General features: G+C 39.8%; 1 protein-coding gene and 1 non-coding gene across 3 annotated transcripts in view; one reads left to right on the top strand and one right to left on the bottom strand.

Annotated features, from left to right (window-relative positions):
• PHF14 (PHD finger protein 14) overlaps positions 1-26,522 on the bottom strand; it is a 222,628-nt gene that overhangs the window by 25,492 nt on the left and 170,614 nt on the right. The window contains exon 18 of one of the 2 annotated variants that reach the window (XM_045288971.1): positions 11,664-11,878. The exons of the other annotated variant lie outside the window; for it this stretch is intronic. Coding sequence (XP_045144906.1) covers positions 11,780-11,878 — 99 coding nt within the window. The 3' untranslated portion in view covers positions 11,664-11,779. Of the gene's footprint in view, positions 1-11,663; positions 11,879-26,522 lie in introns of those variants that run through there. 2 annotated transcript variants of the gene reach the window in all.
• Positions 4,297-4,403, top strand: LOC115869243. Its single transcript, XR_004046065.1, has one exon. It is a non-coding gene; the product is annotated as a U6 spliceosomal RNA (small nuclear RNA).

Below are 26,522 nucleotides of genomic sequence, written 5' to 3'. Positions count from 1 at the left end.
AATCAGCCCTTCCTACAGTGGGATGCAGTTCGAAAGAGGCAAAGAGAAAAGTAGACACCTTTTCCATAGTCCTCAAGAAGGTGGAAGTATTGATGTCTTTGGGAAGGTTTCTATTTTTATGTACCAAGACTGGAACATGGAGTGAGGAAGAAAAGCCCAAATCCCATCTACCTTCCTGAGGAGATGGCCCGGGGACCACATCTGGCCCCTTCCTACTATGCAAGGGGAAGCAGGATCCAACTCCACCTCTGCCGAACGATGCTTACAATGAGGGAGCAGTCAGACATGCCTCTGTTCGCCATCCTTATTTACTGATGGTGCCAGCAATCTTTCCTATAGCACTCTACTCTGCTGCAACAGACAGCACTCAGGACATGGGGTTTATTAGGCTAGTTAAGGGGATATGAATCGCAATTAACAATCAATAGGGGCACAGTTCTTCGGTGCACAGCAGTGCCTCTTTTCACCCATGCGCATGTGTTTCTAGTCTTATGCCCCAAAGACCCCTCATTCTGCAGTCCAGCCCCTTGCCTGAAGGCACTCAGCTGTACTCAGTCTGTGGGCTGGAAGGCACACCAGGCCACCTGCACCACCACTGCTCTGTCGCATGAGGGTCTTGGTGCTGAGGCCTCTGCAGCCACCACGCCTCACACAGGGGCCACAGCCATTTCACACAGGGATCTTGTATGGGCTCCACCAACGGCTCTTCTTCCTGGACGGTCATTGGACTCTGTTCCTCCTTCTGAAATGGATTGCTTTACATCCAGCAGAATGACAGATCTAACCAGTCCCCAAGTGAGGGTCTTGTACATCTTATTTACCTGTTCCCACCAGTCACTGTGTGGGAATTACAAAGACTGCGGATTAAAGAGCCATATCAAGCAATCCCACTTTACTATGCTTTCCAAGAGAAATCGCATAATTTTTGTTTTACGGTGTAAAAACAAAAACTCGGAAATATTACGTTACTGCCCAAAGTTTTTATATATATATATAAATATATATATATTAGAGTTGGAATTAGAAATCAAGTTGATCTAATTCAAAACCGATGCTCTTAAGAGTTACACTATACTGTAGAGTGCTCCCGGGTAAAGGGAGAAATACATTAGGATAAATACAGGAAAAGAAAATTTACTATGATTGGGTTGCTTCCAAGTCAAAGCACCCTGTAGGACGGAGTAGAACTGCCCCTCTGGGCTTCCGAGGCTATAACATCTTTGTAGGAGCAGAAAGCAGATGGTATGTTCAAACTGTTATCCTGAGGTGAGTAGTCCAACAAGTACGCACTACACGACCAGGGCTCATAAGTCATAAGAAAACTCCCCTCCCACGATCATGAGCCCAATTCGACCTTGCAAGTCTGGCTAGACCGGAGGGTGTACACTGGTATGGAGAGGAACTGGAAACACAGGGAATTCAGGGAAGATGATCCCTTCAGGACCAGTGGTGTGAGTGGCAATACTGGGAGGGTAGAGGGAGGGTGGATTGGAAAGCGGGAACCGATTACATGGATCTATATGTGATCTCCTCCCTGGGGGACAGACAACAGAAGAGTGGGTGAAGGGAGATGTCAGACAGGACAAGATATGACAAAATAATTTATAAATTATCAAGGGTTCATGAGGGAGCGGGGAGCAGCGCGGGGAGGGAGGGGAAAAATGAGGACGTGATGCCAGGGGCTTAAGTGGAGAGCACATGTTTTGAGAATGATGAGGGCAATGAATGTACAAATGTGCTCTACACGATGTATGTATGGATTGTGATGAGTTGTATGAGCCCCTAATAAAATGATTTAAAAAAAAGAAAACTCGTTATAGCAAATTCCATGCTCTGTGTTCACCAGAGTGTTGTCTCTTCCCAGGCAGACATTTAAAACTAAGTCCCTGTAAAAGTGGCATGGCATCAGAGTAATCTCTTCCTTTACACGGGAGGAGGAGGAAGGCAATCAAGACCATCAGCATCAGCCGCACAAACGGATTCGATATGTGTGATTCCTACGAGCTGGTGGTCAGACTCTCTCAACCTTGAAACCTTTTCACCAATTCTAGCACCAGCTGCTCACCCCATGGCACTATTTCTCTGTGGGTTCAATCATGTAATGCCAATGATACTCCAAAGTTTCAGACAATATTCAGAATAATTGTATTTACTGGGGAAGAAGCAGGTTACAATTCAGGATCAGAAATGACCCAGCACACAGTTCTTTGATCAGGACAGCCTCTTTATCAGCTGTGTTTGCTGTTACAACTCTCTGGTCCTAAGCCTCTCTCAGCCCCATGGTCATTCACTCTGTGCCCTGCTCAGGCAAGTGCTGCAAAACTGTTTTAGCTCTCCCAATTAAGTGCCAAGAGGCACTCACCTTGGCTACAAATTACTCAGCTCCACAAGCCAGCAAACTTAATTAACTCTGTCACGTGCCCAGAGACGCTCTACCGCACCACCATACTCAGAGGTACTCACTCTATGGACCAAGAATCCCACTGCTCTGTCCTGCTCAGGTCTCTTGAGTCCGCTGCCTCTCAGCATCTACTACTTCTCAGCATCTCTGGTATCACAGCTCTCTGTCACTCAGATCAAGGAAATTCAGCATAGGAACCTCAAGGTCAAAAGACATACTCCAATTTTGGCTCTTTTCCTATATATGGCAGGGAGATCCCCTTTTCTGCCTCCAGGCTGCCTTGTTTTAAGCCTATATGGGTGACAAAATTGACCAATCTCCATGCTAGAGGAGGTTCCATGCCTTATCTGCATAGTCCCACTTCCTCAAGGGTGTCATGCATCTTATTTACATTATTGGCATATTATTTCATCCACTTGGTGGGCACCAATCACCTCCTCGCATTTGCATAGCCTACCCAATCATTTGTTAAAAGTTACCAAGTCCATAGCTAAAAGAGTCATATCAGGTAATTTGCTTTACATCACATGTTCAGCCTTTTTAATATTCGAGTTCTGGCTGCTACAAAGGTGAATGGGAGTGATGCACCCCTTGGGGTCTGAAGTAATGAAGTGTGTGGTTGATTTCTGTGTGTGTGTGTGTACAAAGGCCTCTGAAACACACACACTGATGTGGCTGTCATTAAAGAACAGCCAAGGAATGGCACCTGATCCACGTCAGCCAGTGTTTGTGAAAAATACAATTTTACTGGTTTTAATCAGAGACTTCAGGGATTAGCAGTCTTCTCAGCATAGTGTCATGTGACTAAGATACCCATGAAGAATTGATTCATCATATTCCCGAGCTGTGTTCTGGGATCCTACTCCTAAAGAGAGAATGTGGAATTCTGTGGTAAAGGGATTCTGGGCTACTGGAAGGCAGGGATCGAGGAGCTTGATTCTCAGGGGGGTCTAGGTAAGATACCCTAGGAAAGAAAGTTTTGAACAGAAGATGCCTGGCTCAGATGAAGGAAGAAACTCCCAGATTGGATCTTTAGAAGGGTACCTGGATCACCATGAATTGGTCTTGATTCCAGAGCAATTTTTTGTTTTGTTTTTTTCCTTTAACCCTGAAGACAAACACCCTACTAAAATATTTTCCATAAGACTATTCATGACTTCCAGAATGTGACATAACCAAACAGACAATTTCAAACCCAAATCAGCACTGTCAGAAGGATAGCGAGAAGCAGTGCCTGAGAGAATGAATTGTAGCAGCGAACAGATGTTCCCTTTGTTAGTGTGATTTTCACTAACGAGGTATGTTCGGGGGGCATTGCAGAACGCACCAGTTCTGTCCCTTGTTAGGATCAGCAGAAAGGTGTCGTGGTTGTAACAATGCTCTGGAGGTTGAAATGTGTCCTCCTTTATGATTTGCAGCTCTGATTAGTTCTATTTTTCTGCCTAAGGTGCAAAAATGCAAATGTGAACTGAGAGTCTGTGTAATTTCTGCTTCTTACATCATTGCTAATAAAAAATAAGAATAAACATCTTCTTTTGTACTTCACTAAACACGTGGTCTGAAGTGAATGACACAGAAGATGCTGCCGCCCGCTCTTCCACTACTGTGCCACCCGTTTCACATTACTGTACTCGGAAACACAGCAAAACGCGCACCTGCATGGGAAAAACACATCAATCCCATCTATCCACTAACCGCAAAACTGTTGGGAGGAGGAAAGTGTCTCTGTGTGTAGGAGTCTCGAATCTGATATAATGAGGTAGAAAGAGAAGAAAAAATAAATAGAATCAGTACGCCAAAATCTTGATGTTCTTAAAATCTGAGTGAGGTTTATGTGGGAATTATTTTCTTGACTAATTGTATTTGAAACTGTTGATAATAAAAAGTATGGTACTGTGCTCCCTTGAGCAGCACATATACTAAAATTGGAACGATACAGAGAACACTAGCATGGCCCCGGCTCAAGGATGACACGCACGTTCGTGAAGCGTTCCATAAATAATAATAATGATAATAATATGGTAGTGAGATCAAAGGCTTATCGACAAATTGCTTTGTTAAAATGTGCCTCAACTTAAGGACATAGCCTATAGAACTAAGCTCTTTAGTCCTGAATTTTATGGACAGCTGTCAAAAAATAATAATGATTTTTTGTTTTAACAAATAATAGGTTCTTTTCTTCTTCTTCAGAGTTCTTACACATGTGATTTCATTATGGAACAGAGACTGATGGATCCTGGTGTGATTATTACCTCCTGTGATCTGATCATTAGCTCTTTCTTACTTTCTTTTTTTTAGGTACTATTTAAGTTGCCTTTCTCATTTCTCTGAATTCTGAGTAAAAGCATTCATCTGTCTTTAAAAGCCCCGGTGTCTTGTGTCACCTTCAGAGTTAGACTAGTGTTAAAAACGATAGATAAGGATGGACAGCGACTTAGATCACAGAGACCTGCACTTCCTGCAACAACGTACTTGTCTCACAGCAAGGTACTCATTTTCAGGTTTACCCACTCAACAGCCGGTTCCAGGAGCTATTGTTTTCTAGAAACCAGGTCTACTGATAGTTTGAGCTTGAAAAGCAAGGCTATGAAACTAGTGATTTTATTTTCAATACACTGGCAGTCTCACTATAGCTGGCATATCTTCTTTTCTGGAGTAGGAGATTTAGTATGCTATAGGTGTAAATAAAAGACCTATACCGAGAGACAAAAGTGAACCTTTCAGACGTTACTGTGATGCAGGCTGGGTTATTATGAGTCTAATGGTATCCCGTGCACATAAGAACACATAGGTGTCATGCTGGGAAACCAATGAGCTGGCTCTCATCTTGACTGCAGGCAAAGAATATCTCATCAAAGCTATAAATTTCAGGAGTCTCTTCCCAAATTTAACATCCTTAAGGAAAATGGCTTTCATGGTTCAACAGTTTTAAAGGGTTGTTCTTACTTGGCTTTATAACAAGTGAATTAATAGTTTTTCTAAAACAAATCAGTATTCTGCCACTGTTGTGTGCATCTTTGTGCTGTTGCCATTAGGACTTAACTTCCTCTCCAGGTTACAAAGCCATAGACTCCACATTGCATTCACCGTGGGGAGACGTTTATTACCTAGTGCGATTGCTTGGGTTAGTCCAGGATGGGGTGGGGTGGGGGGGTGGGGTAGGAACTTACGCATTCGTGGGCATGTAAAAGTTGTTCTTGGAGTAATGTGAAATCTAGGTTTAGAAGGGTTCTAATCCACCTTCCATGTTCAGAGTGGACCTTAACCTAATGTTAGGAGCGGTAAGTCACTCCAGGCTCTACTCAACCAGTAGAAATAAATGTATACAGACCTCAGGAAGCCAAGCCACTGCAGAAAGATCAAAGCAATTGATTGAGCTTACTTCTTTTATGGGTGTCAGTGGGCATCTGTGTAATCTTCAGTAACTACGTGAGAGCTGCATTTATTGGAAACTTTCTCCTTTTTTTGTTTGGCATATGGTCAGTTTATAGAGTAATCTTTGGGGGGGGTGTTTCTTTTTCATCTGGGGAAAACAAGACGAAGTATAATGTATATGAGATTAAAGATATTCAGCAAATGCCTCCAACTGTTTAAGCTTAGAGGAAAGTCATTAATGATTATTTTACAACACACACACACACATAAAATAAGCAGTTGGAATGTCGTTATCGTTTTCTAAAAACTGTTAGGAAAGTAAAACTACCTAGACTCACCTCATTTCACCTGAGTGATCAGAGTTACAAATGGAAAACCATTCCAGCCGAGGATGAGCATGCACTATTTGGTGTGCCTGGAATGAAGCTCAAAGCAGTGCAGCCCAAGTGTTGGTAGCAACTTGAGCACGTACCTCTAACTCCATCAGGCTTTCTAACACCAATGCAAATGGACAGAGTTTCTCCAGAAGATGTAGCTGTGATTTAAAATTTTAAATTGGATTTAAATGTATTTTTAACTGCAAAAGCACATTCAAAGTAAAAGAGCATCATTAAAACATGGAATCATTACAAAGTGCTAAATACATTACACATTTTCAAATAAAGCACTGAATAATTTTTGAAGCGTGATGGCTAGATTTCCACCGGCGTCTTTTGTCGATAGTAACTACTTCTGACTTAAGTGCCTTTGATGTTAGAAATACTGTTGCACAAGCTTTTGATTTTCCCTGAATGAAATTGAAGGACCAAACCTTAATTTTGTGACCCCTACTGCACAGTATAGCGTGACAAATGGTTTCTGAAAAAATTCATCAGAATAAAATACGACTTTCATGTGAGAAGGGGAAAAAAAGGTCAAATTGTCTCCGTTTGGGGGTCAGAATAAGCTGTTATAAATACTCACATCACAGCCTTTGTGGGGGCTTTGTTTGCATTTATCCCGCTTACGTGTCTAGTAGTGGAATTATGAGCTGGAAGCAACTGTTGGCAGAGTTAATTTTTTTGACCTGAGAGCATGCTTGATTTCATAAGATCTCTTTTCTAAAGTGGCCTCCATTTGCATACTCCCTCCCGTAGCAAGAGTTCCATTTGCTTCATATGCTAAAGGAAATTTAAGGAGTTTCTGTTTTATGGGTTACTCTCCTAAACCAAAGGATGTATTTATAAGAAGCATTTTAAAAAGGAAAACTGGGGTTTTAAATGTTAAAGGTACAAGTTAAATATAAGTATGTAAAAGGCCTGTAGACAAGCCTTGTCGCATGTGTTTCTCCACACCGAACTTACTTTAGAAAGGCCAGTTGTGATGACGTAACATGGCAACATGCTAATCACCAAATAATGACTCTACTCAAAGATCTCATGAAAAATAATCGAGAAACAATAAAGTGGTTTCATATTGTGACGCAAGGTTAAAAAAATACTGTTTGGAACCGGTAGAATAGTTGTTATTCTTTTTGTTGTTTTTTCCATTTCATATAAGCCAACGACTTCAAAATAAATTACATTGTGTTAACTAGTCGGGGAAGAGAAATAACTGAAGGGTAGCTGATGAATTGCTAACAAATGCCAACAAGACGGATGAAGCGCTAACAAGACTGCATTTTTTAGGGAAGATGGTGAAAGGCTTGGATTTGAATTTCTGCTCTGCCAGGTACTAGCTATATGCTGTATGCTGTATGCGACATGCTGTATACTGTATGCTATATGCTGTATGCTACATGCTGTATGCTGTATGCTGTTGCTGTTGGGTGCCATTGAGTCGGTTCCGGCCACAGCAACTCAATGCACCACAGGATGAAACACAAGGTCCCGTGCCAATGGTTCCCAGCTCGAGCCCATGGACGCAGCCACTGTGTCAGTCTTTCCTGTCACCCCTCCACTTTACCAAACATGATGTCTTTCTCCAGGACTGGTCTCTCCTGATACTTGTCAAAAGTACATAACACGAAGTCTTGCTGTTCTTGTGTCTACGGAGCACTCTGGCAATGCTTTTCCCAGGACAGATCCAGTTGTCTGTTTCAGTCCAAAGTACTTTCAATATTCTTCCCCAGCACCACAATTCAAATGTATCTGTCCTACTATGGTCTTCTTTATTCAGTGTCCAACTTTCACACGAATATGATGAAATAGAAGATACCGTGGCTCAGGTCAAGCACCCCTCTCAGAGTAACATGCTTGCTGTTCAAAACTCTAGCGTTCTCGTGCAGCAGATTTACCTAACGTAACACGTCTTCTCATTTTAAGAAATTCTGCCTTAAATAAACAAAGACCTCTGCCAAAAACATTTGGCTCTGAAAACTACAAGTGGATTCTTGTTCCATCTGTGCTTGGCAACTGATAGCTTAGGAATTGGATCCAGGAGGGTAAAAAGGCTGATAAAGTTAGGGATCAGAGGAATTTGGGGACATTCTTAAGCCAGAGAAAATATGTAAGAAAATCTGTTTTATTAAATTCTAGAAAAAGTGTTTAAGGCCCTGTACCTAATAGATACTTAGTAAATATTTTATGAATTAAAAGTCATGGCACTGCTTTTTGCCACAGAGACTAAGGTTACATCTGCTGCTTCCCTGAGCATTGATGGTGGATCCAAGAAATACACAATCTTGGCAATTTCAACCTCTTATCCACTTATCATGATGTTATTTACTGGTCCACTTGTAAGGATTTTGCTTGTCTTTACGTTGAGTTGCAATACATCCTAAAGGCCCAATTCTAGATCTTTATCAGCAAGTGCCTCAAGTCCTCCTCACTTTCAGCCAGCAAGGTTGTGTCATCTGCATATTGACAAACTGTTAATGAGCCTCCCTCCAATCCTGATGCCACATTCTTCTTCATAGACTCCAGCTTCTCTGATGATTTGCTCAGCGTCCAGACTGAATAAGTATGGTGAGAGGATACAGCACTAGTAGACATCTCTCCTGAGGTTAAGCCACGCAGTGTCCCTTGTTCTGTTGGCACACCTGCCTCTTGATCTGTTCAAGTTCTGGATGAGCACAATCAAGTGTTCTGCAATTGGCCTTTTCAAGGTTATCCATGTGTTCCACATAGTCAAATGCAAGATTCATCTGATAGTAGCACTGATGTCGTTTGTTCCAGGTCCTCTTTGGAATCTAGCCTGAACCTCCAGCGGTTCCCTGTCAATGTACTTGTCTGTCAGTTTGTCATATTTTGGCGGCTTGTGTATTGCTGTGATGCTGGAAGCTATGTCACCAGTATTTCCAGTGCCAGCAGGGTCCCCCACAAAGTGAACAGGCTTCAGTGGAGCTCCCAAAGTAAGAGCAGACAAGGAAGACGGATTGACTTGCCAAAACAGGGGAAGTAGCTGCTGAAAAGCTTATCCATAGCTACAAAACAAGCTATAGACCACTGGGTAATTTATTTCCCTCTATCCCAGCCTCACATTGCTCATTGGAGAAAAAGGAGCCCTGGTGGTGCAGTGGGTTTAGTGTTGAACTGCCAACCCAAAGGTCTATGTTCGAACCCCACAGCAGCTACATGGGAGAAAGATAGGGCAGCCTGCCTGCATAAAGACTTACAATCTAGACTTTGAGCCATCGAAACCTTGTAGATCAGTTCCACTCTGTCTTATAGGCTGTCCAATGGATGGCAGTGGGTTTGTTTGTTAAAAGATCAAAGCATTTTAAGTGTTTAACACTGTACCTGGAGCGTAATAGGCATAATGAACATTAGCTAAAGAGTTACTGTCTTGGAAACCCACCGGGCTCATGTACCCTGTGCTGTAAGGTTGCTAGGGGTCGGAATCAACTCAATGGCGGCATGTCATGATTGGAATCGTAGCAAAAGTATGCAGTGAAACTGGGAAGGCCAGAGTCTGGAAGATCAAAGGCATAAATCTGACTTGAACAGTTAAAACCTTGTCTGTTGATCCTCCTCTGACGCATGTTGGACCTGATTTGGTTTTCAACATTTTCTGGGTTTGTGTTTTGTTTGTTCATATTAGGGTGTATCTCAGAGGTGGACATCATTGGAGGCTTCCCTCTTGAAGTCGTGTTTGATGAACCTATAGAGACAGCAAGTAGAACAGTGTTTTGGGAGTGGGGGGCAGTACAGCAGTAAGGGGTGGGAGAGACGATGTCATAGGGTCTTGGAAACTGGGGTAGCAATTGTACGATTCTGCTTGATGTGATTGAACTATGCAATAATATATGTATTAACTCCCAATTAATTGAAAAAAATCATTTTCATGGGGAAAAACAACAACAACAACAAAATGTATGCCATGAAATTGGGAAGGCCAGAGCTCAGCGGGAACAGCCTTGTTTCTCTGGGCCCTGTAAGTCGCCGTGGACAGCGTGCAGTCGGAGCACTTTCCAGGAGAAGTTTTCATGGCAGATGTCTGAGGCCTGCCATGACGGCTCCATCGCACACAGGATCTGCTTCACCAGCTTTTATCTTGGCATTCTGGGCCACAGCGACACTGCTGCTACACACCTGCTTTGTGTGAAGATCGGTATCGGAACCAAAGCAATGTAAGAAGAAGGGTCAAGTAAATGTTTTAAATCTATGCTTGCAAAGGCCCTCTGCCTTGCCTTCTCAATCGAATCTTTGCCTTCGTCTTTGCTCTGAAATTCACTCCATGAGGCCCTCTGTGGGAGCGAGTGGTTTTCTAACAGGGATCGTTTTGTGGCATTATTTCAAAGCTCGGAAGGAAGGCCTAAAGGTCCCCATCTGGAAAAACAGCCACACGGACCACAGTTCTTCTCCAAGGCGCAGAGCCCCCGCGCGCCAGTTGACTGGACGTACCTACGGCCCGGCCACGTGCCAATGACGCCTCTGTAGGACTCACAGGAGTCTTTCCCAGGTCAGTGCCATGGTTGCCAGTTCGACCTACAGTTCATACCTTTTGTGAGATTCTTAGGTGCATGTGAGAAAAGTAATGCTGACCCCATTCTCCCAGGGAAGCTGGCCATTGGCATTCTGTTATAAGCCTCCCAGAGTTTGAATTTTCATTTTAAGAAATTCTGCCTTAAATAAACAAAGACCTCTGCCAAAAACATTTGGCTCTGAAAACTACAAGTGGATTCTTGTTCCATCTGTGCTTGGCAACTGATAGCTTAGGAATTGGATCCAGGAGGGTAAAAAGGCTGATAAAGTTAGGGATCAGAGGAATTTGGGGACATTCTTAAGCCAGAGAAAATATGTAAGAAAAGCTGTTTTATTAAATTCTAGAAAAGGTGTTTGAAGGCCCTGTACCTAATAGACACTTAGTAAATATTTTGTGAATTAAAACTCATGGCACTGCTTTTTGCCACAGAGAATAATGTTACATTATATTGTTTCAGTTTCTCCCTGAGATCTTAGAGTTTTATTAATACCTCAACTGGTTAAACCCAAAATGATATTTCATCTTATGGCTCTGGTTGGTTTTATTTTCTTTTTTGGGTTTATTTTTTAATCGTTTTATTAGCAGCTCATACGACTCTTATCACAATCCACATATACATCAATTGTGTAAAGCACATTTGTACATTCATTGCCCTCATCATTCTCAAAACATTTGCTCTCCACTTGGTTTTATTTATTTTCATGTGCATTTCCTATCAATTTTTGAACTGTGCTGCCTTCTCTTTATATTAATCACTGGAATTCTGTTAATGCTTTTGAAAAAGACAACAGAAGCTAGAAATGGAGAAAAAGACTTTGAGACTTGTTTTTTAGGTCAGCCAGAACTATTATCATTTAGGTTACAAATTAAAATCTATTGCTATTTTGTTAAGGAATTCTCTTTTTAAAATAAAACCACTTTAAAGGTTTGGTTTTTAAGTAAAAGTTTAAATGGCTCTAAAAAAAATCATACAAATTAGAAATGTGGCTCTTATTTTATTTTTAATGACTTTATTGAGAACATTTGGTGAATTAGATTTTACAATTTAACATTTTACAATTAGAATTTTGATCCACTACTACTTAAGTTGCAAACTTTTCAAAACACTACAGAAAATCCTTTTATTTTTTTTGGATTTTTCTGTTCCATGCTGAGCTCCTGAGATATATTTTTTCTTTCAGCTTCATTTTCATCTTCCTGTGAAATAAATTTTAGAAAATATTAAAATATGTACTTTAGGGCATTTTATCAGCTATACTTAATACATTTTAATTGTATTTACCTGAAGAAGTATTAATGATTATGATCTCAGTAATCCAAGGAAAAAGACAATAAACGCCAAGGGTAAAATTATGTAATATTTAAATATTTGCAATGGGTGCTCTATATATTTTAACAAAAATTTTTTTATATGTTTCAAAAGCAACCAATATCATCAATGTTCTAAAAATTACTTTTGAAACCTACGGCTTGAATGTGTTCACTTTAGGGAGTAAGCTAGGTAGTTTTACTTCACTGTTTGATAAAAAACAACAACAACAACAATAAATTTAACTTCAGAGACACTTTCTGTGCTCCTGCATGGCAGTTCTGTCCCATCTAGCATACTTTCTTGACAGGTCTGCCAATTTTCCAATTACTTGTACCACCATCTGTTATCTGAAGATCAGTCAGGTCTAAAATGGGAAACATGGGCATGTCAGGCTATAGAATGCTTACAATCTTCGATAAGATTCGATTCTAAGTGGTGGCCTCGTAATTCTCAGCAGATCTCTGTGGAGCATAGTGAATGAAGGAGAGGACACGCGAAGGCCCAGTTCCATAGGAAAGAAGTGCACCTTATGTTCGCTATTAAGTGGTGGCCTTCAGGGTTTGAATAATGAAAGTCTGGGGAAAATATTTCATCATATGATTTGTAACTCATCTCCTCATACATGGTCCTCCAACAATATCTTGTACAAAACAATCTTGCTTTTATTGACTTATCACATGTATGATGCTCCATTTTAATAAACTGAAATTAAAGGCATTGTCTAAATTTTATTGAGCGAATTAAACTTGATCACAATTTCTTATGTTATCTCTAGACTGCAGTAATGATCTCAGTATCACTAAGGACGTCATCCAATATTACCTGTAACTTTTAAAACCAAATTCAATGTAATTATCTAATTTTTGAACTCTGCTTAATGAACTGACTTTATTATGTAAGTGCAAATCAAAATACATAAATTTGTTTTCTGTGAAAACCCATAATCCGTGGCTCTGAGTCACTATCAATGTAGAGAGCCCTCATGCCAGTTGTTATCAATCAAAATCAACGCAGAGGGAGGATGACATGAAATAGAGTTTTTAGCATTATTTTTGGTGACATGCTTGTAATACACTTTCTAAACCTAACAGCCATTGCATGTCAATGTCCCCTCAATTTATCTCTAGGAGGTAGAAGAGGTATATTATATTCAATTATACTTGATTTAGTTTTGAAATGACATTACTAAAAAGACAGTCTGTTAGACAAACATTTTGGGAGAATATAGACTTATATCCCAATAAAGGGTAATTCTAACTTTATACATTGCACTGCGATTTTTGTTTGTTCACTTGTTTCCAGTCAGACATTTGCAGAAATTATGAAATGTCTAGGTAAATAAAGGTAGCAAATAATTTTGGCTTGGTAGCATTGCACTTTGCTAAGTAGCATTGATATGTTCCTCAAGTTAGGGTCCTATATTCTTTATAACAATATTCCTAGAACCTAACACAATGCATTTAATAAGTAATCACAGCCAAATGGATGGCTTCTGTACTATGTAAAACAGTGAACTGAAACATGAATGAGATGTCTGCTTGAACCAAAGGTTTCTAGGTGGCAAAATGATTTGCACTCTGACAGCCATCAAAAGGCTGGCACTTTGAGTCTACCAAGCATTATGTCAGAAAAGCCTGACAATATACTTCCACAAGGTTACTAAATATCCCATTCACCGCCATTGAGTCACTTCTGACTCACAGTGACCCTATAGGACAGGGTAGAATTTCCCCTGTGGGCTTCTGAGACTGTAAGTCTTTACAGAAGTAGAAAGTCTCGCTTTTCTCCTGTGAAGCTGTCTGGTGGGTTTGAACAGCTGTCCTTGTGGTTAATAACCCAACTCATAAAACCATTGCACCACCGGTGCTCCACAAGATTACAGCCACTGCAAACCTCATTTAAACCCCATGAAGCACAGTTCTGCTCGGACCCATATGCATTGCAATGATTCAGAGTCAACTCCGTGGCAATGGGTTTGGATTTGGCCTTGGCACCTACCAAAGTGCCATCTGGAAAGGCATCGCTTACTCTCTTATCCAGCACTCACACTTCCTAGCAATCTTTATGTACGCCATCAGCAATGAAAATGAAACTAAGCAAAAATATGCTTGCACAGCATTAACCAAAGTGTCTGTTACCGAGCTCATGTGCTTAAATTTGTAAGAGTGAAATGGAGGCTTTATCAAGTGGACAGTACACTTTCCACATTAATATGATTAGCTTTCTCTGTCAACCTTCAATGCTGCCCTCAGTAAATAGAGCTATATACTTAATAATGACAATCAATTAAGTTCCTAAAGTTTCGGTTCTAAATCCTAGTTTGTTGAGTATTGTCATGGTCTTAAAGGCTTGTAAGTGACTGAGATACAACTATTGGCATCTACTCCTTCAGAGCTAAAGGAAAGAAACAAGTGGAAGAGTCAGAGAGGAAACGAGTTCATAGGACAAAGTCCACACAAACCACAGTCTCATTTACTCGGAGCCCAAAACAAATGAGCTGGTGCCCAGCTACCACTACCAACTGCTCTGACAAGAACTTCAGCAGATGGATCCTGATAGAAGGGCAGAGAAATGCAGAACACAACCTACAGGTCCTTAAAATATCTGCACTCACTGGGCCGGTTGATGCTTTGCAGGATTGCCTGAGCCCACTGCACTGAGATGTTCTCCGACCTTGAAAGGAAACTAGCCCTTGAAGTCACCGTTTAGCTAAATAACAGATCGGCTGACAATATAATGACCATCATTGAACACTGCGCTTCTTTAAAAAAAACCATTTATATGAGATCAGACAGCCAATGGTTACTTTAAATCAAAGACGAACAGGTAAGGGGTAGGAGAATTAGATCACAGGAAATAATCAGAATGCTCAGACACTGTGATGAGTGGATCCAAGATGCTGAACAATTTGTGTACAAATCACCTAGTGGGGATCTACATTTCTCCGTAAACCTCCAAAAACACATTTTTCCTTTTAAAAAGATGTAAACATGATCCTGATAGCCAACAAGTATCTGTATCCTTCACTCACACCTTTAACTATGAATACAAGGCAGAGGACCACAGTCTTAAGTGAAAAATCCGTGTAACTTCCATTAAGTTGGCTATGGTATGGTATGTGGATAATTCATAAGCTAGTAAATTAGCATTCTTAAGATAATGGTTGCTTTCCGTGGCTTTGTTGTTCTGTTTGTCTTAGTTGTAAAGTATCATTTAGATGCACGTCCCATCTGACACTGCCTCCTGTTCAAGACGGGCACACTATTTCACAGTTTCCTTGTGCTCAGGGCTTCAAAGTAACAGTAGTAGATTTTATCGTAAACAAAAGCATCAGAATTTGCTCTAGAAAGAATTTTAGAGATTTTTTTTGGTGGGGGGGCTTTTCCTTTTGGGGCAACCAGGAGAGATATTTTGTGTTTCTAAGATTTTCAGGTCAATTTTTATGAGAAATGTATATATTCAGCTCAAAATGAATAATATCATTAAAGAAGCTCAGGCACTAAATCAATTATCATTCACAAATGGCTTTTAAGATGAATAAAATGGCAAAGAGAGGTTTTTACCAAAATATATCTTTCCTACTGGATATAAAAGACAACAAAAAATTCTCAAGATAGATGGCAGGTTTTTGTTGCTCTGTGCTGAGATAAGACATCTGTTTGTTTCCCAATGGAAGGAGACCCTTGCTACACGGAGCACGTTCCTAGCGACAGCCCTGACAAGTTTGACATTTGTTTCCTGAAGAGTTCTGCAGCAAGCAGCAAGAAAACATATCCTTTGGGGCTCTCAGGAACTCTTAATGTTTAAGCTTGCTAATTCACATGAACAAAATAAAAGTTGATGATAACAACCTTGCAGATCTGCTGGTTATATGGTACACTTAAAGACTGTACACTGCTGTAAGAGTGTCATCATCTAATGACACTAAATGACTAAATCTGGATCCGCAGGGCTCCTGCTCTGTTTACTGTGACATGACTGCGACTGAGGAGTGATGATTTCTAGGGCACAATGTTGGTCTAATGCGCCAGGTGGCAACATGAGACTAAAAGAGACATTTTCTAGCAAGGAAAGAAGTACAATGTTGCCACATTTATCCAAACTAAACACAAAGAATAAATGAACAGTATTTTTTTTTAAACATTTTATTAGGGGCTCATACAACTGTTATCCCAATCCATACACACATCAATTGTGTAAAGCGTATTTGTACATCATTTCTCAAAACATTTTCTCTCCATTTAAACCCCCGACATTAGGTCCTCATTTTTCCCCTCCCTCCCCGCTCCCCCCTCCCACATGAGCCCTTGATAGTTTATAAATGGGTATTTTGTCATATCTTGCCCTGTCCGACTTCTCCCTTCATCCACTTTTCGGTTGTCTGTCCCCCAGGGAGGAGGTCACACACAGTTCCATGTAATCGGTTCCCTCTTTCCTACCCATTCTCCCTTTACCCTCCCTGATGAACAGTATTTTTTAACTGCTATTTTTAACAGCTTACACCATCAGTTTAGGGGAGAGGTGCTCCTCTATGGTTCATTGTTTGCAAATTTGGTTTACTTCTCATAATAGTTCAAAAGAATCTATGGTATATAAAAAATATCAAACAAGTCTATCCATCTTGTTTTTCCTTTCTCTTAGGAGGTAACTGATTTCCAAACAAGAAACAATTATCTTTGCACCTGGAATGTCTATTGCTTTGGTGGGATTGAATTCCAATTAGAGTTTACAAGTAAAGATAGTTCTGTGTTTACCCTGTAGACTGCTAAATTTTTTAATTATTTATTTTAAGCATAGGAGTACACAAAGGGACAACTCTTCCTATCAGGCCTTCTAGCTTTAAAAATAGCAAATACCATCTTTTTTTTTTTCCTGTTATTTCTTTCTTTTTTTTTTTAATGAATTTTTTTTAATCAATTTATTGGGGCTCATACAATTCATCACAATACATAGATCAATTGTGTAAAGCACATCTATACATTTGTTGCCCTCATCATTCCCAAAATTCGCTAGCCTCTAATTTTCCTTTTTTTCAAGTGCAAAAGGTTTAACATTACCAATAACACATTTTGACAGTAAGATCCTGGTTTTCCCTAGATAAGCACAGCTTCGCTCTAATCAGGAGAAAGCAACAGATAGACCCGCACTGAAGGAAAAGCTGCAAAGTGACAGCACATTTTCCAAAGGATCGAGATTATGAAAGACAATCACAGATTACAAGAGACTAAAGAGATATAATTCAATGTGACATGGGGTGTTGAACAGAAAGAAAAAAGCAGATGAGTGGGAAAACTGGAAATTTTGGTTCTAACTTTTGGATTAGTTACTAGTATCTCATTGTCACTTTCTTGGGTTTCTTAATTATACTGTGGTTACATAAGACATTAACACAGGCAAACTAGCAAAAGGATAAGGGAGAATGCTCAGTATATTTGTTACTTTTCTGTAAATCTGAAATTATTTCAAAGTTAAAAGGTATATAAATAAATAAAATGGCTACTTACTGAGAAATTACTCCATTTAACTTATGTACAGGCAGAAACAAAGTTAAAAAAGAATTCAAGACACCTCTAATTATTGCACTGAAATAAACAACTGAAATATTTTGCTTTCCTTCATTCTACTTATGATTCCTTTCTTGTTGATTTTTATTTTTTTTCCTTGTCCATGAAGATCAGTATTTTCTCACTGTGAGCACGTGCTACTTTCAGTAGTCAGGAAACTCCATCAGCAGCCACTAAAGGGTTGTGAGCATGTGATCTGAAGCTGAAGACGGGGGTTAATAGCAGAGCCCAGAGTCTGAGAATCTGGTTTGCAGAAGGTGAGGGGTGACAGTGGAAGCCCAAGATTCACTGGCGGAGCTGTACAGGACATAAACCAGTGAACCCCCTCTATCCACAATGGAGGGAGAGGAGGAAAGGGGTCACTCAGCGAGTGCATTGGTGAGTTGAGCACAGAAGTCAAAGGCAGCAGCCTGACTTGAACAGATGAAACCTGACAGCAGGGCCACCAGCGATGCCTGCTGGACCTGATCTGGTGTCCAAAAGCTTATGTAGTTTGGGGTTGTATTTGGTTTGGTTTCTGATTGTACATATTAGAGGGGATGTCAGGAGGGTTAGGTCATTGGGGATCACTCTCTTGAAGTTGTGGTATATATTTTTCATATTTTAGTGTATGAAAACCAGGACTGATGGCCCTATAGAGTCAGCAAGTACAATGAGGGTTTGGCGGGTAGGGGAACACAAGGTGGTGGCGGGGTTAAGGGGTGATGACATCAAGGGTTCCATTTAGAAAAAGACTGTTTGGAAACTGTGGTACCAACTGTACAATTCTGCTGGATGTGATTCAACTATGGATTTCATATATGTATTAGTCCCCAAAGTAAAAATAATATAAAATATAAAAGAAAACATTTTTAAAATAATTCCCTTTGTAATCAGGCCACCTGAACTATTTTCAGAAATAAGGAAGAATAATAGGGACTCTGTCTACCATAATGAGCCATGGTGGTGCTATGGGAAAAGGCTTCCTCTGCTAACCACAAGGTTATCAGTTCAAATCCACCAGCTGCTCTACAGAAGAAAGATGAGAATGTTCCAGTAAAGATTTACAGCCTCAGGATTCTAGTGAGCACTTCTAGAACAGTTCGACTCTGTCCTACCGGGGTGCTATGAGTCAGAATCCACCCCAGAGCCACAGGTGTGCTTTCGTATGTTTGACATGAGAAAGCCAGTTGTGTTTTTCTTCTTCTTCTTCTTTTTTTACTAAGTTAGCTATTCACAGCAAAAGTCATGTTTCTACAACAGTACAAAGACATAGGAGGTGCAAATACGTACTAATCTAAAATGATTCTGTCTGCCTGCAATCTTTTCTTCAATATTAAATATTCTTTTGACTAAAAAGAGAATCGAGAATTGTACGAAATTCAATTTAGTGGTAGAAATTGTCTACATGCTTTAAAAATCATTCTGTGAAAAGGAAAAAATCTGTTTACAGTTGTTAGGAAAAGAATATATTGGCACACTCAACTGGTTCTAACTGGTGATATTTACAGAAAAAAGTATAGAAAAGCAATATATATTGTTCTAATCTGTGGCTCACACTGCTTCTTTTACATATTTAAAACATACAACAGATAGAACTCACAGCAGCATTTAAGATTGTGCTTTTAATCCAGAAAATATGCTAGTGCTGCACAATGAGGAAAAATTTATCTTAATAACAGGAAAAATACAGATGATAATGAAAATGTTTTAGGCAAAATGAGCATGCTGTATGCTTCAGACTAAAATTAATTAGAGTTTTTACCATTTTACAATTCGACCATAATTCTTTAAATGGTGCATTTACTTCATGGTAATAAACACTTGGATCATTAAGTAAAGTGCAGCGTGTGTGTGATGTGCTACATTTAACAACCTTTGGCCTTTTTTTCTGTGTTTCTGCACTGGGTTCTCCAATGCGTTGAATAAGCAATTGAAGACCACAATTAAATCTCCTGACTTTGCATTTTTGAGATTCTTATTTCATTTAATACAAAAAGCAATTAATCTACCATTTTACAACTGAATCTCAACTTTAGTGGGCCATGATAGATATTGAAATGAACTTACACGAAATGCTTAATTAAATTTACTGTAAAATCATAAGCTTTTTTTCATATGACAGAAGCTGCATATTTAATTAAAAAGCTATGGCAACATTATAAAATTAACTTGGTGGTGTGTGTGTGTGCTAATTAGTAAATCCAGCTGAAACATGTATGTCATTCAACAGAAAGGAGATATTTTAGTAAATTGTTACCTTTTTATTCTACTTAGTGATTCAAACATAAAAGAATGCCTCTTTAACATTCAAAATCATATCATTAGTTTAATAGCAATTGAGATATAATAAATACAGTTATTATTTAAGAAGGTATAAAGGTAAACATTTATAAGATTTATGGAGCAAAGTAGTTTTCGATTCCACAATGTACATACATGTTCTTCTGGGCCGCGCACTGCAGCCCCCACAAAGGAGAAGCACTCTGCACCCTTCCTCCCTGTGCTCGCCACTTCCGCTCCTTGTCTTCTGCCTATGCCTTCCTGATTTCTCAGCTTTGTTTGGGGGCAAATGGAGCCCTTTGGGTCTTGTATGGTTGATTTTTCCATCTATTCCTTTTGCTGTGCAATCATCTCTCGGCAACTCATAATTTTGGAACAGGTCTTGTAAAAGAGGTTTGCTTTTCTAAGTCTTAACTTTAGTTTCTCCTGTAGCTTGTAACTTCTTTGCGGTGGCTTTTGGGAACATGAATGGGGGGATTAGAAGTAAGACTATATTTCCCATGTGTGATTTGAGATCACTAGGGAATCTCCCTGACTTGAGAAGCAAAGCCCTAAGAATTGGTACAGTCATCTACTGCCGTCGCTGTTGCTAGGTGCTATCTAGTTGGTTCCAACTCACTGCAACCGAATGAACACCACCATGATCTGCCACCATTCTCACCACTGTTGTTATGTTTGAATCCATTCCTGCAGCCACTAAGTGCCTTCATCTCTTGCAGAGTCTTCCTCATTTCTTGCTGACCCTTTATGTCACCAAGCATGATCTCCTTTTTCAGGGACGGGTTCCTCCTGATAACACATCTAGAGTATGTGAGATGAAATCTTGCCATGCATCCAGTGAGCATTCTGGCTGTACTTCTTCTAAGACAAAAAGTCAGTAATCGAAGGAAGTTATGTGTATAGTAAAGCACATGAGAATCAGTGAGTAGAAGGAAAGAAGCTGTCAGAATAGGTTGGATAAAAGAAAGAGTAAAAAAATTGATGGATCGTAAGTGTGAGTTAGGGGATAACTTTAATGAGCATGTGCTCAATTCTTCAAGCTTATCTTTCCTTACAACTTTTATAAGGTAAACTTGGAAGTGCTTACAGAGTCTAAGATATAGACCTGTTGGTGTTAAGATACCAGAATACCACTTTCTTCTTTTAAGATATGAGTTCATGAACAACGAGCATGTTTTGGTAAGCTTGAAATATTTATGGTCTTGAAGACAAAGAACCATCCTCCCTAGCAGACTTCTCATACAGGCAGTGCTGCAATGAAAGTCAAATACCTCATTTATAAAACGTTTTCGTGGTTATTGCTTTTCATTATCAGTATCTTTATAAAACCAGCCTTTATTTGTCTTTGGGGGTTTAAAACATGACATACAAATAGCTGAGAATGAACATTTGCAATTATAACATCAGCACATTGCTTTTCTGTGACACTGTATGTATGCAGTATACATTACCATTTTAAGATATACAAAACAAAACAAAAAACGAAATGTGACTGTAACTGCACTTTTCCAGCATACACTTTCATGCTTATTTCTCAGATACAGGTAGTATGTGAGTTATAAACTGCATACACAAACAGATGTTTTTAATCTCTCCACTTATATTAAACATTGAACATTTTTTAAGATTACCTTAGTGCCTAAAGTAACTTCTATTCCCAGAATCCTCCCATTTGCATTTACCATTAAAATGTACTAGGTAAGGACTAAGTGCTTGATATTGGGCAAGGGACTGCCAATAGGAGTTCAAAACCTAATACAGTAGAAAGGAGTACAAATAAGTAATTCCAATACGATGGAAAGAATGTTAGACTAAAGTATATCAAGATATGTATGAATGTGATAGAGAAAATTGAACCACGATGATATATAAGGGGAGTGTTTTGTTGTTGTTTACTGCCTAATACTCTACAGAGCTGAGATACTGGATATCAAAGCATGCCCACTTTTGTCCCACAGATCAGCATTGGGAATCTCTTAAAGTAAATATTTCCCATTGTAACTTACCACATATACTCGAGTATAAGCTGTCCCAAATATCAGCCAAGGCACCTAATTTTACCACAAAAACTGAATTAAAAATGTGCTAAAAAACTCAGCTTATACACGAGCATATACGGTATACTGTTTTCTTATTAAGATAAAGTGAACTTTAAGAATTACAATCTTTTAGATATAAACTTATGTTTAGAAAATGAAATTTTAAAACTTTGTTCCCCAGGGATCAGATTAAGTGGCTTCTAATATCTCTATTTGAAGTCTACTGCTATTTTCCCTAGAGTGAACCCATTAATCTTCATAGTCTTATTGGAAATTAATAGCTCATTAGATATCTGAGTAACACATCTCCTATGGCACATTAATTTTTCATAGATTAAGAAAAGCTGATTTTGCCTCCAGAAAAATTAAAAATACAATTTCGAAATCTCACACAAAAAATTCTATTCCATGTCAACAATAACAGCCACATTCTCACAGCTTGAATTTATGTAGTATCACTTAGCCATTACTTTAAGGCATTAAAACACTGCTTTAGGTTATTTGCTTTAAACTATCACCATAATGAACACCTCTGTTGGCATATAGTTAGATGACTTATAAATGTAAGCCAGCACGCACCCATGAGGAGGTATTGTATATGTCTCCACAGGAAAGGCAGAGAAGAACCAGACCACAACCTGGTGCACCAAGCCTTAAAGGCAATATACTGGCATGAATGGCCCCAATACCAGCTACATGGACCCCCTCCCCAGAAGAATGCACTGCAGAGGATAGCACTGAAGATACAGCCAGGGTGAAGGGCGGGTCTGCTCAGACCACCTGGGAACAAACTAAGAGGGAAAGAAAGAGAGAGAGAGTGGACAGCAGCCTGGCCCACCAGGCCCTGAGAATAACATTCCAGCTTGGAGCCGCTAATGAGGCACAGAGAGGGCCTTAGGGCCAGCCCCACCATAAGTCATGGCATCCCCTCACTGACCCCTAGTGCTACTGGGGACAGCACTGGAGACACAGTGTGGGAATTGTGCCCAGTCTGACACTCCCACATTGGGTGAGACATCAAGGGAGTGCAAAAGAGCAGCAAGGACAGCAAGCCAGAAGTCCCCAAGGAATTCTGAAAATAGACTTCAGTCACAGGATTTGGCACCTCATCAGACTTGATTGGAAGACATTCATAAGGATCAACAGACAGACCTGGAATTATATATAGGCTTTTTTTTGGTCATGTCTATCTATATAAAATAGCCAGGATAAACAATCTCGAGGAGAAAACAAAACTGACAGAGTGATGGTTCTAGGGGACAAGGGAGAGGGGGAGTTGGGAGAAAGGAAGGGGGGAGCCAACAAACCTAGGGACAAGGGAACAACAAGTGATCTAAAAATCCATGGCGAGGAGAGCATAGAATGCTTGATGGGGTTGGATCAATGTAGCTGAGAGGAATTACTGATTACCAAATGAAGGTTGAACATAATAGTGGGGCAGGAGGATAGTAAAGGAAGTAGAGGAAAGAACTAGGAGGCAAAAGACATTATAAAGGTATAAATACAGGCATGTGCATATGTAAATATATTTATATATAATGATAGGGATATAGGTCTGTGTACATTTATTTATATGTTAAGTATTAAGGTAGCACACAGACATTGAGCCTCTACTCAAGTACTCCCTTAATGCAAGAACACTTTGTTCTAATAACCTGGCATTCTGTGATGCTCACCTTCCTGACATAATCACTGAAGATAAAATGGGTGCATAAGCAAATGTGGTGAAGAAAGCTGATGGTGCCCGGGTATTAAAAGATTAGCATCCGGGGTTTTAAAGACTTGAAGATAAACAAGCGGCCATCTATCTGGGAAGCAACAAAGGTCACATAGAAGAAGCACACCAGCCTATGTGATCATGAGGTGTCAACAGGATCAGTATCAGGCATCAGAAGGCCCCAAAATGAACAATCATATTGATATGAATGAGAGGGAGGGCAGAGTGGAGACCAAAGCCCATCTGTAGACAATTGGACATCCCTTCACAGAAGGGTCACAACAAGTGATGAGCTAGCCAGGGTGCAGTATAGCACCGACGAAACATACAAGTTTCCTCTAGTTCTTTAATGCTTCCTTCCCCCCACTATCATGACCCCACTTCTACCTTACAAATCCGGCTAGACCAGAGCATGTACACTGATACAGATGAGCGCTCTCAACACACGGAATCCAGGACAGATCAAACCCTTCAGGACCAGTAATGAGACTAGCGATATCATGAGGGTAGGGGGAAGGCAGGGGGAGAAAGGGAGAACCAACGATTCCTTAGCTAAATAACAGCAATTATAATGCAATGGCATTGATGCAATGGTAGGGAGTTCGGTTTGGTGTTTGGAATGGAAGAATAGTGCTGTAAGTAGAAGTTTTAAAATGTCTATTATTACTAGAACCTAAACGTTGGAGGGAAGCCTCTCCTAACCCCAAGACAACAAGTACATTGAGACTTGAAGGATAAGAAGGAGCTGTCCGGGCAAATGGTAGGAACTAAGCGAACTCACTGCTGTTGAATGAATTGACTTATAGTGACCCAACACAAAAAACTCATTCACTGCCATGGAGTGATTTCTGATTCATAACGACCGTATAGGACAAGGTAGAACTGCCTCTATCAGTTTCCAAGACTGTCACTTTTTAGAGAGTAGAAAGCCCCATCTTCCTCCCAGCAAGTTAGCAGCCCAGCAAGTTACTCACTACGCTACCAGCGCTCCTTCTAGTGACCACATAGGACAGTGTCAAACTACTTGATAGGATTCCCAAGGCAGTATGCCTTCTTTCACCCCAGGGTGAGTGATTAGTGGATTTGAATTGCAAACATTCTGCCTAGCTGCCCTGTGCCTAACTCACTGCCCCAGCAGGACTCTGTTGCAGGTAGAAGGAACAGAACATGGTATCAGAGAAGAGTGAGGGAGTTGGACGGAATGTAGTAGAGAGGGAGTCAATACAATCCAATTCTAGCATTAGGCGTAACTCCTGCTTAGCCACTTGCCCTCCCTCACTGCAGTGAGTTCTCTCTGACTTGTAGGGACACTACACAGCAAGTGGTTACCCTTTGGGGTTTACAAGGCTGTAAATCTTTATGGGAGCAGAAAGCCTCATTTTCTTACCTTAGAGCAGCTGACAGCGTTTGAACGGCTGGCTTTGAGGTTATCGACCCACTATGTAACTCATTACATGCCACTGGGGCTCCTGGTTAGTTACTTTAAATACAGTGTTTATTTATCCTTTTTCTGCTTTGTGGTCAGTGACTGGAAAACTGAAATTCAAGTTCAACTTTGATCCATACACTGTATCCATAGGTACGTAACTTTATGTAACCTCCCTGGCCTTCATTTTTCTCACCTAAAAATGGTCATTTACCCTTACAACTGGTGGTATAAAATGAAATGTGAGCAGCCTAGCACAAAGAAAACACTCAATAAACCTTACTATTCCTTCCTTGCAGGCTTAACCTCTGACAGGGTTGATCAATGGCCTGCCACTATGCAAGTAATGTGAATACTCTGTACAGATGGTGCATTCTTTCTTTCCTTTTTAAAAGTTTTATTGGCATATAATCCACATAGCATACAATTCAATAGAGCAACCATCAAAAAGAGTTGTGCAATCATTACCACAATCAACATTTTTTTTCTTTTTTGTACTTGTTGTTAGTTCCCCATTTCTCCCCTACCATGCTCTTAGGAAATTATTAATGAGTACAATCTCTATAGATTTATCTGTCCAGGATTTCATGTACAAAAAATATATACAAAACAAAACATCCCCCAAATAATGGCAAAGTAAAACAGAGGAAAACATTAATAAAATTAAAAGCAGAAAATATTAAAAACTGGAACAAATTTAAAATGGGTCAAGAGGGAGATCAAATGATAAGGCAATACATTTTAATCCACTTACAATAATCTACTTTACAATTTACTCAGTCTGATAGCAAGGCTATTCACATCCCTGGTCTATGACCAAGAGGCATGGTGGGGACCCGGCTAATGGATTTTGAGCTTTCACTGACATCTGTCACCTTCTTCATGCACTTAGAACTTAAGCAGTAACACCATTCCCTCCTGTTGATTTGGATTTTATTATTTATAATCCTTGGGTCACACAGGTTGGTTTGCTTCTTTCATTTGGACTTAGCTGATGCCTCACTTTGATGGCTACTTGAAAAGCAGTGCTTTCCTAATTGAAGAATCATCATTATATGAAATAGTACCCAATTCCACCTGTGCCCCTTGAATTTCTTGATCTTGCAATTTTTACTGTTTTATTATTAGACTCAAAGACAGAAATGGTAAGTAAATAAAAGATAAGCTAATAGGGTGAATGATTGCCTTAAAGAAATTAATTGGGAATGATTAGGGAAAGCTAATCGCTAAATAATCCCAAAACATGCCATGGGCCTTTGTTAGGCAACTTTGACTAAAGTTCTTCCCAGAGTTGCCCTATAGCTTCCAAGATATTGTGATTGTAGCTTAATGTACCGTCATGCTTTTTCTCCTGGAAAAAAGCACCAGTCAGTATGGTGATCCAACAATTGAAATGAAAATAATCTTGGGTTCTAGGCAGAAACAATATATAAGAAAAATCATAATGATTGGGTATGAAAATTAAACAAATATAGATCTTATTGAGTTTCTTCTTATAAAGTTACTTCAATGGAAAGAGGC

This window comes from Echinops telfairi, unplaced genomic scaffold (genome assembly GCF_000313985.2).
Source record: "Echinops telfairi isolate 266 unplaced genomic scaffold, ASM31398v2 ScPeMD7_23;HRSCAF=83, whole genome shotgun sequence".
Classification (NCBI taxonomy): domain Eukaryota; kingdom Metazoa; phylum Chordata; class Mammalia; order Afrosoricida; family Tenrecidae; genus Echinops; species Echinops telfairi.
This window is presented reverse-complemented; position numbering and strand designations above follow the sequence as displayed.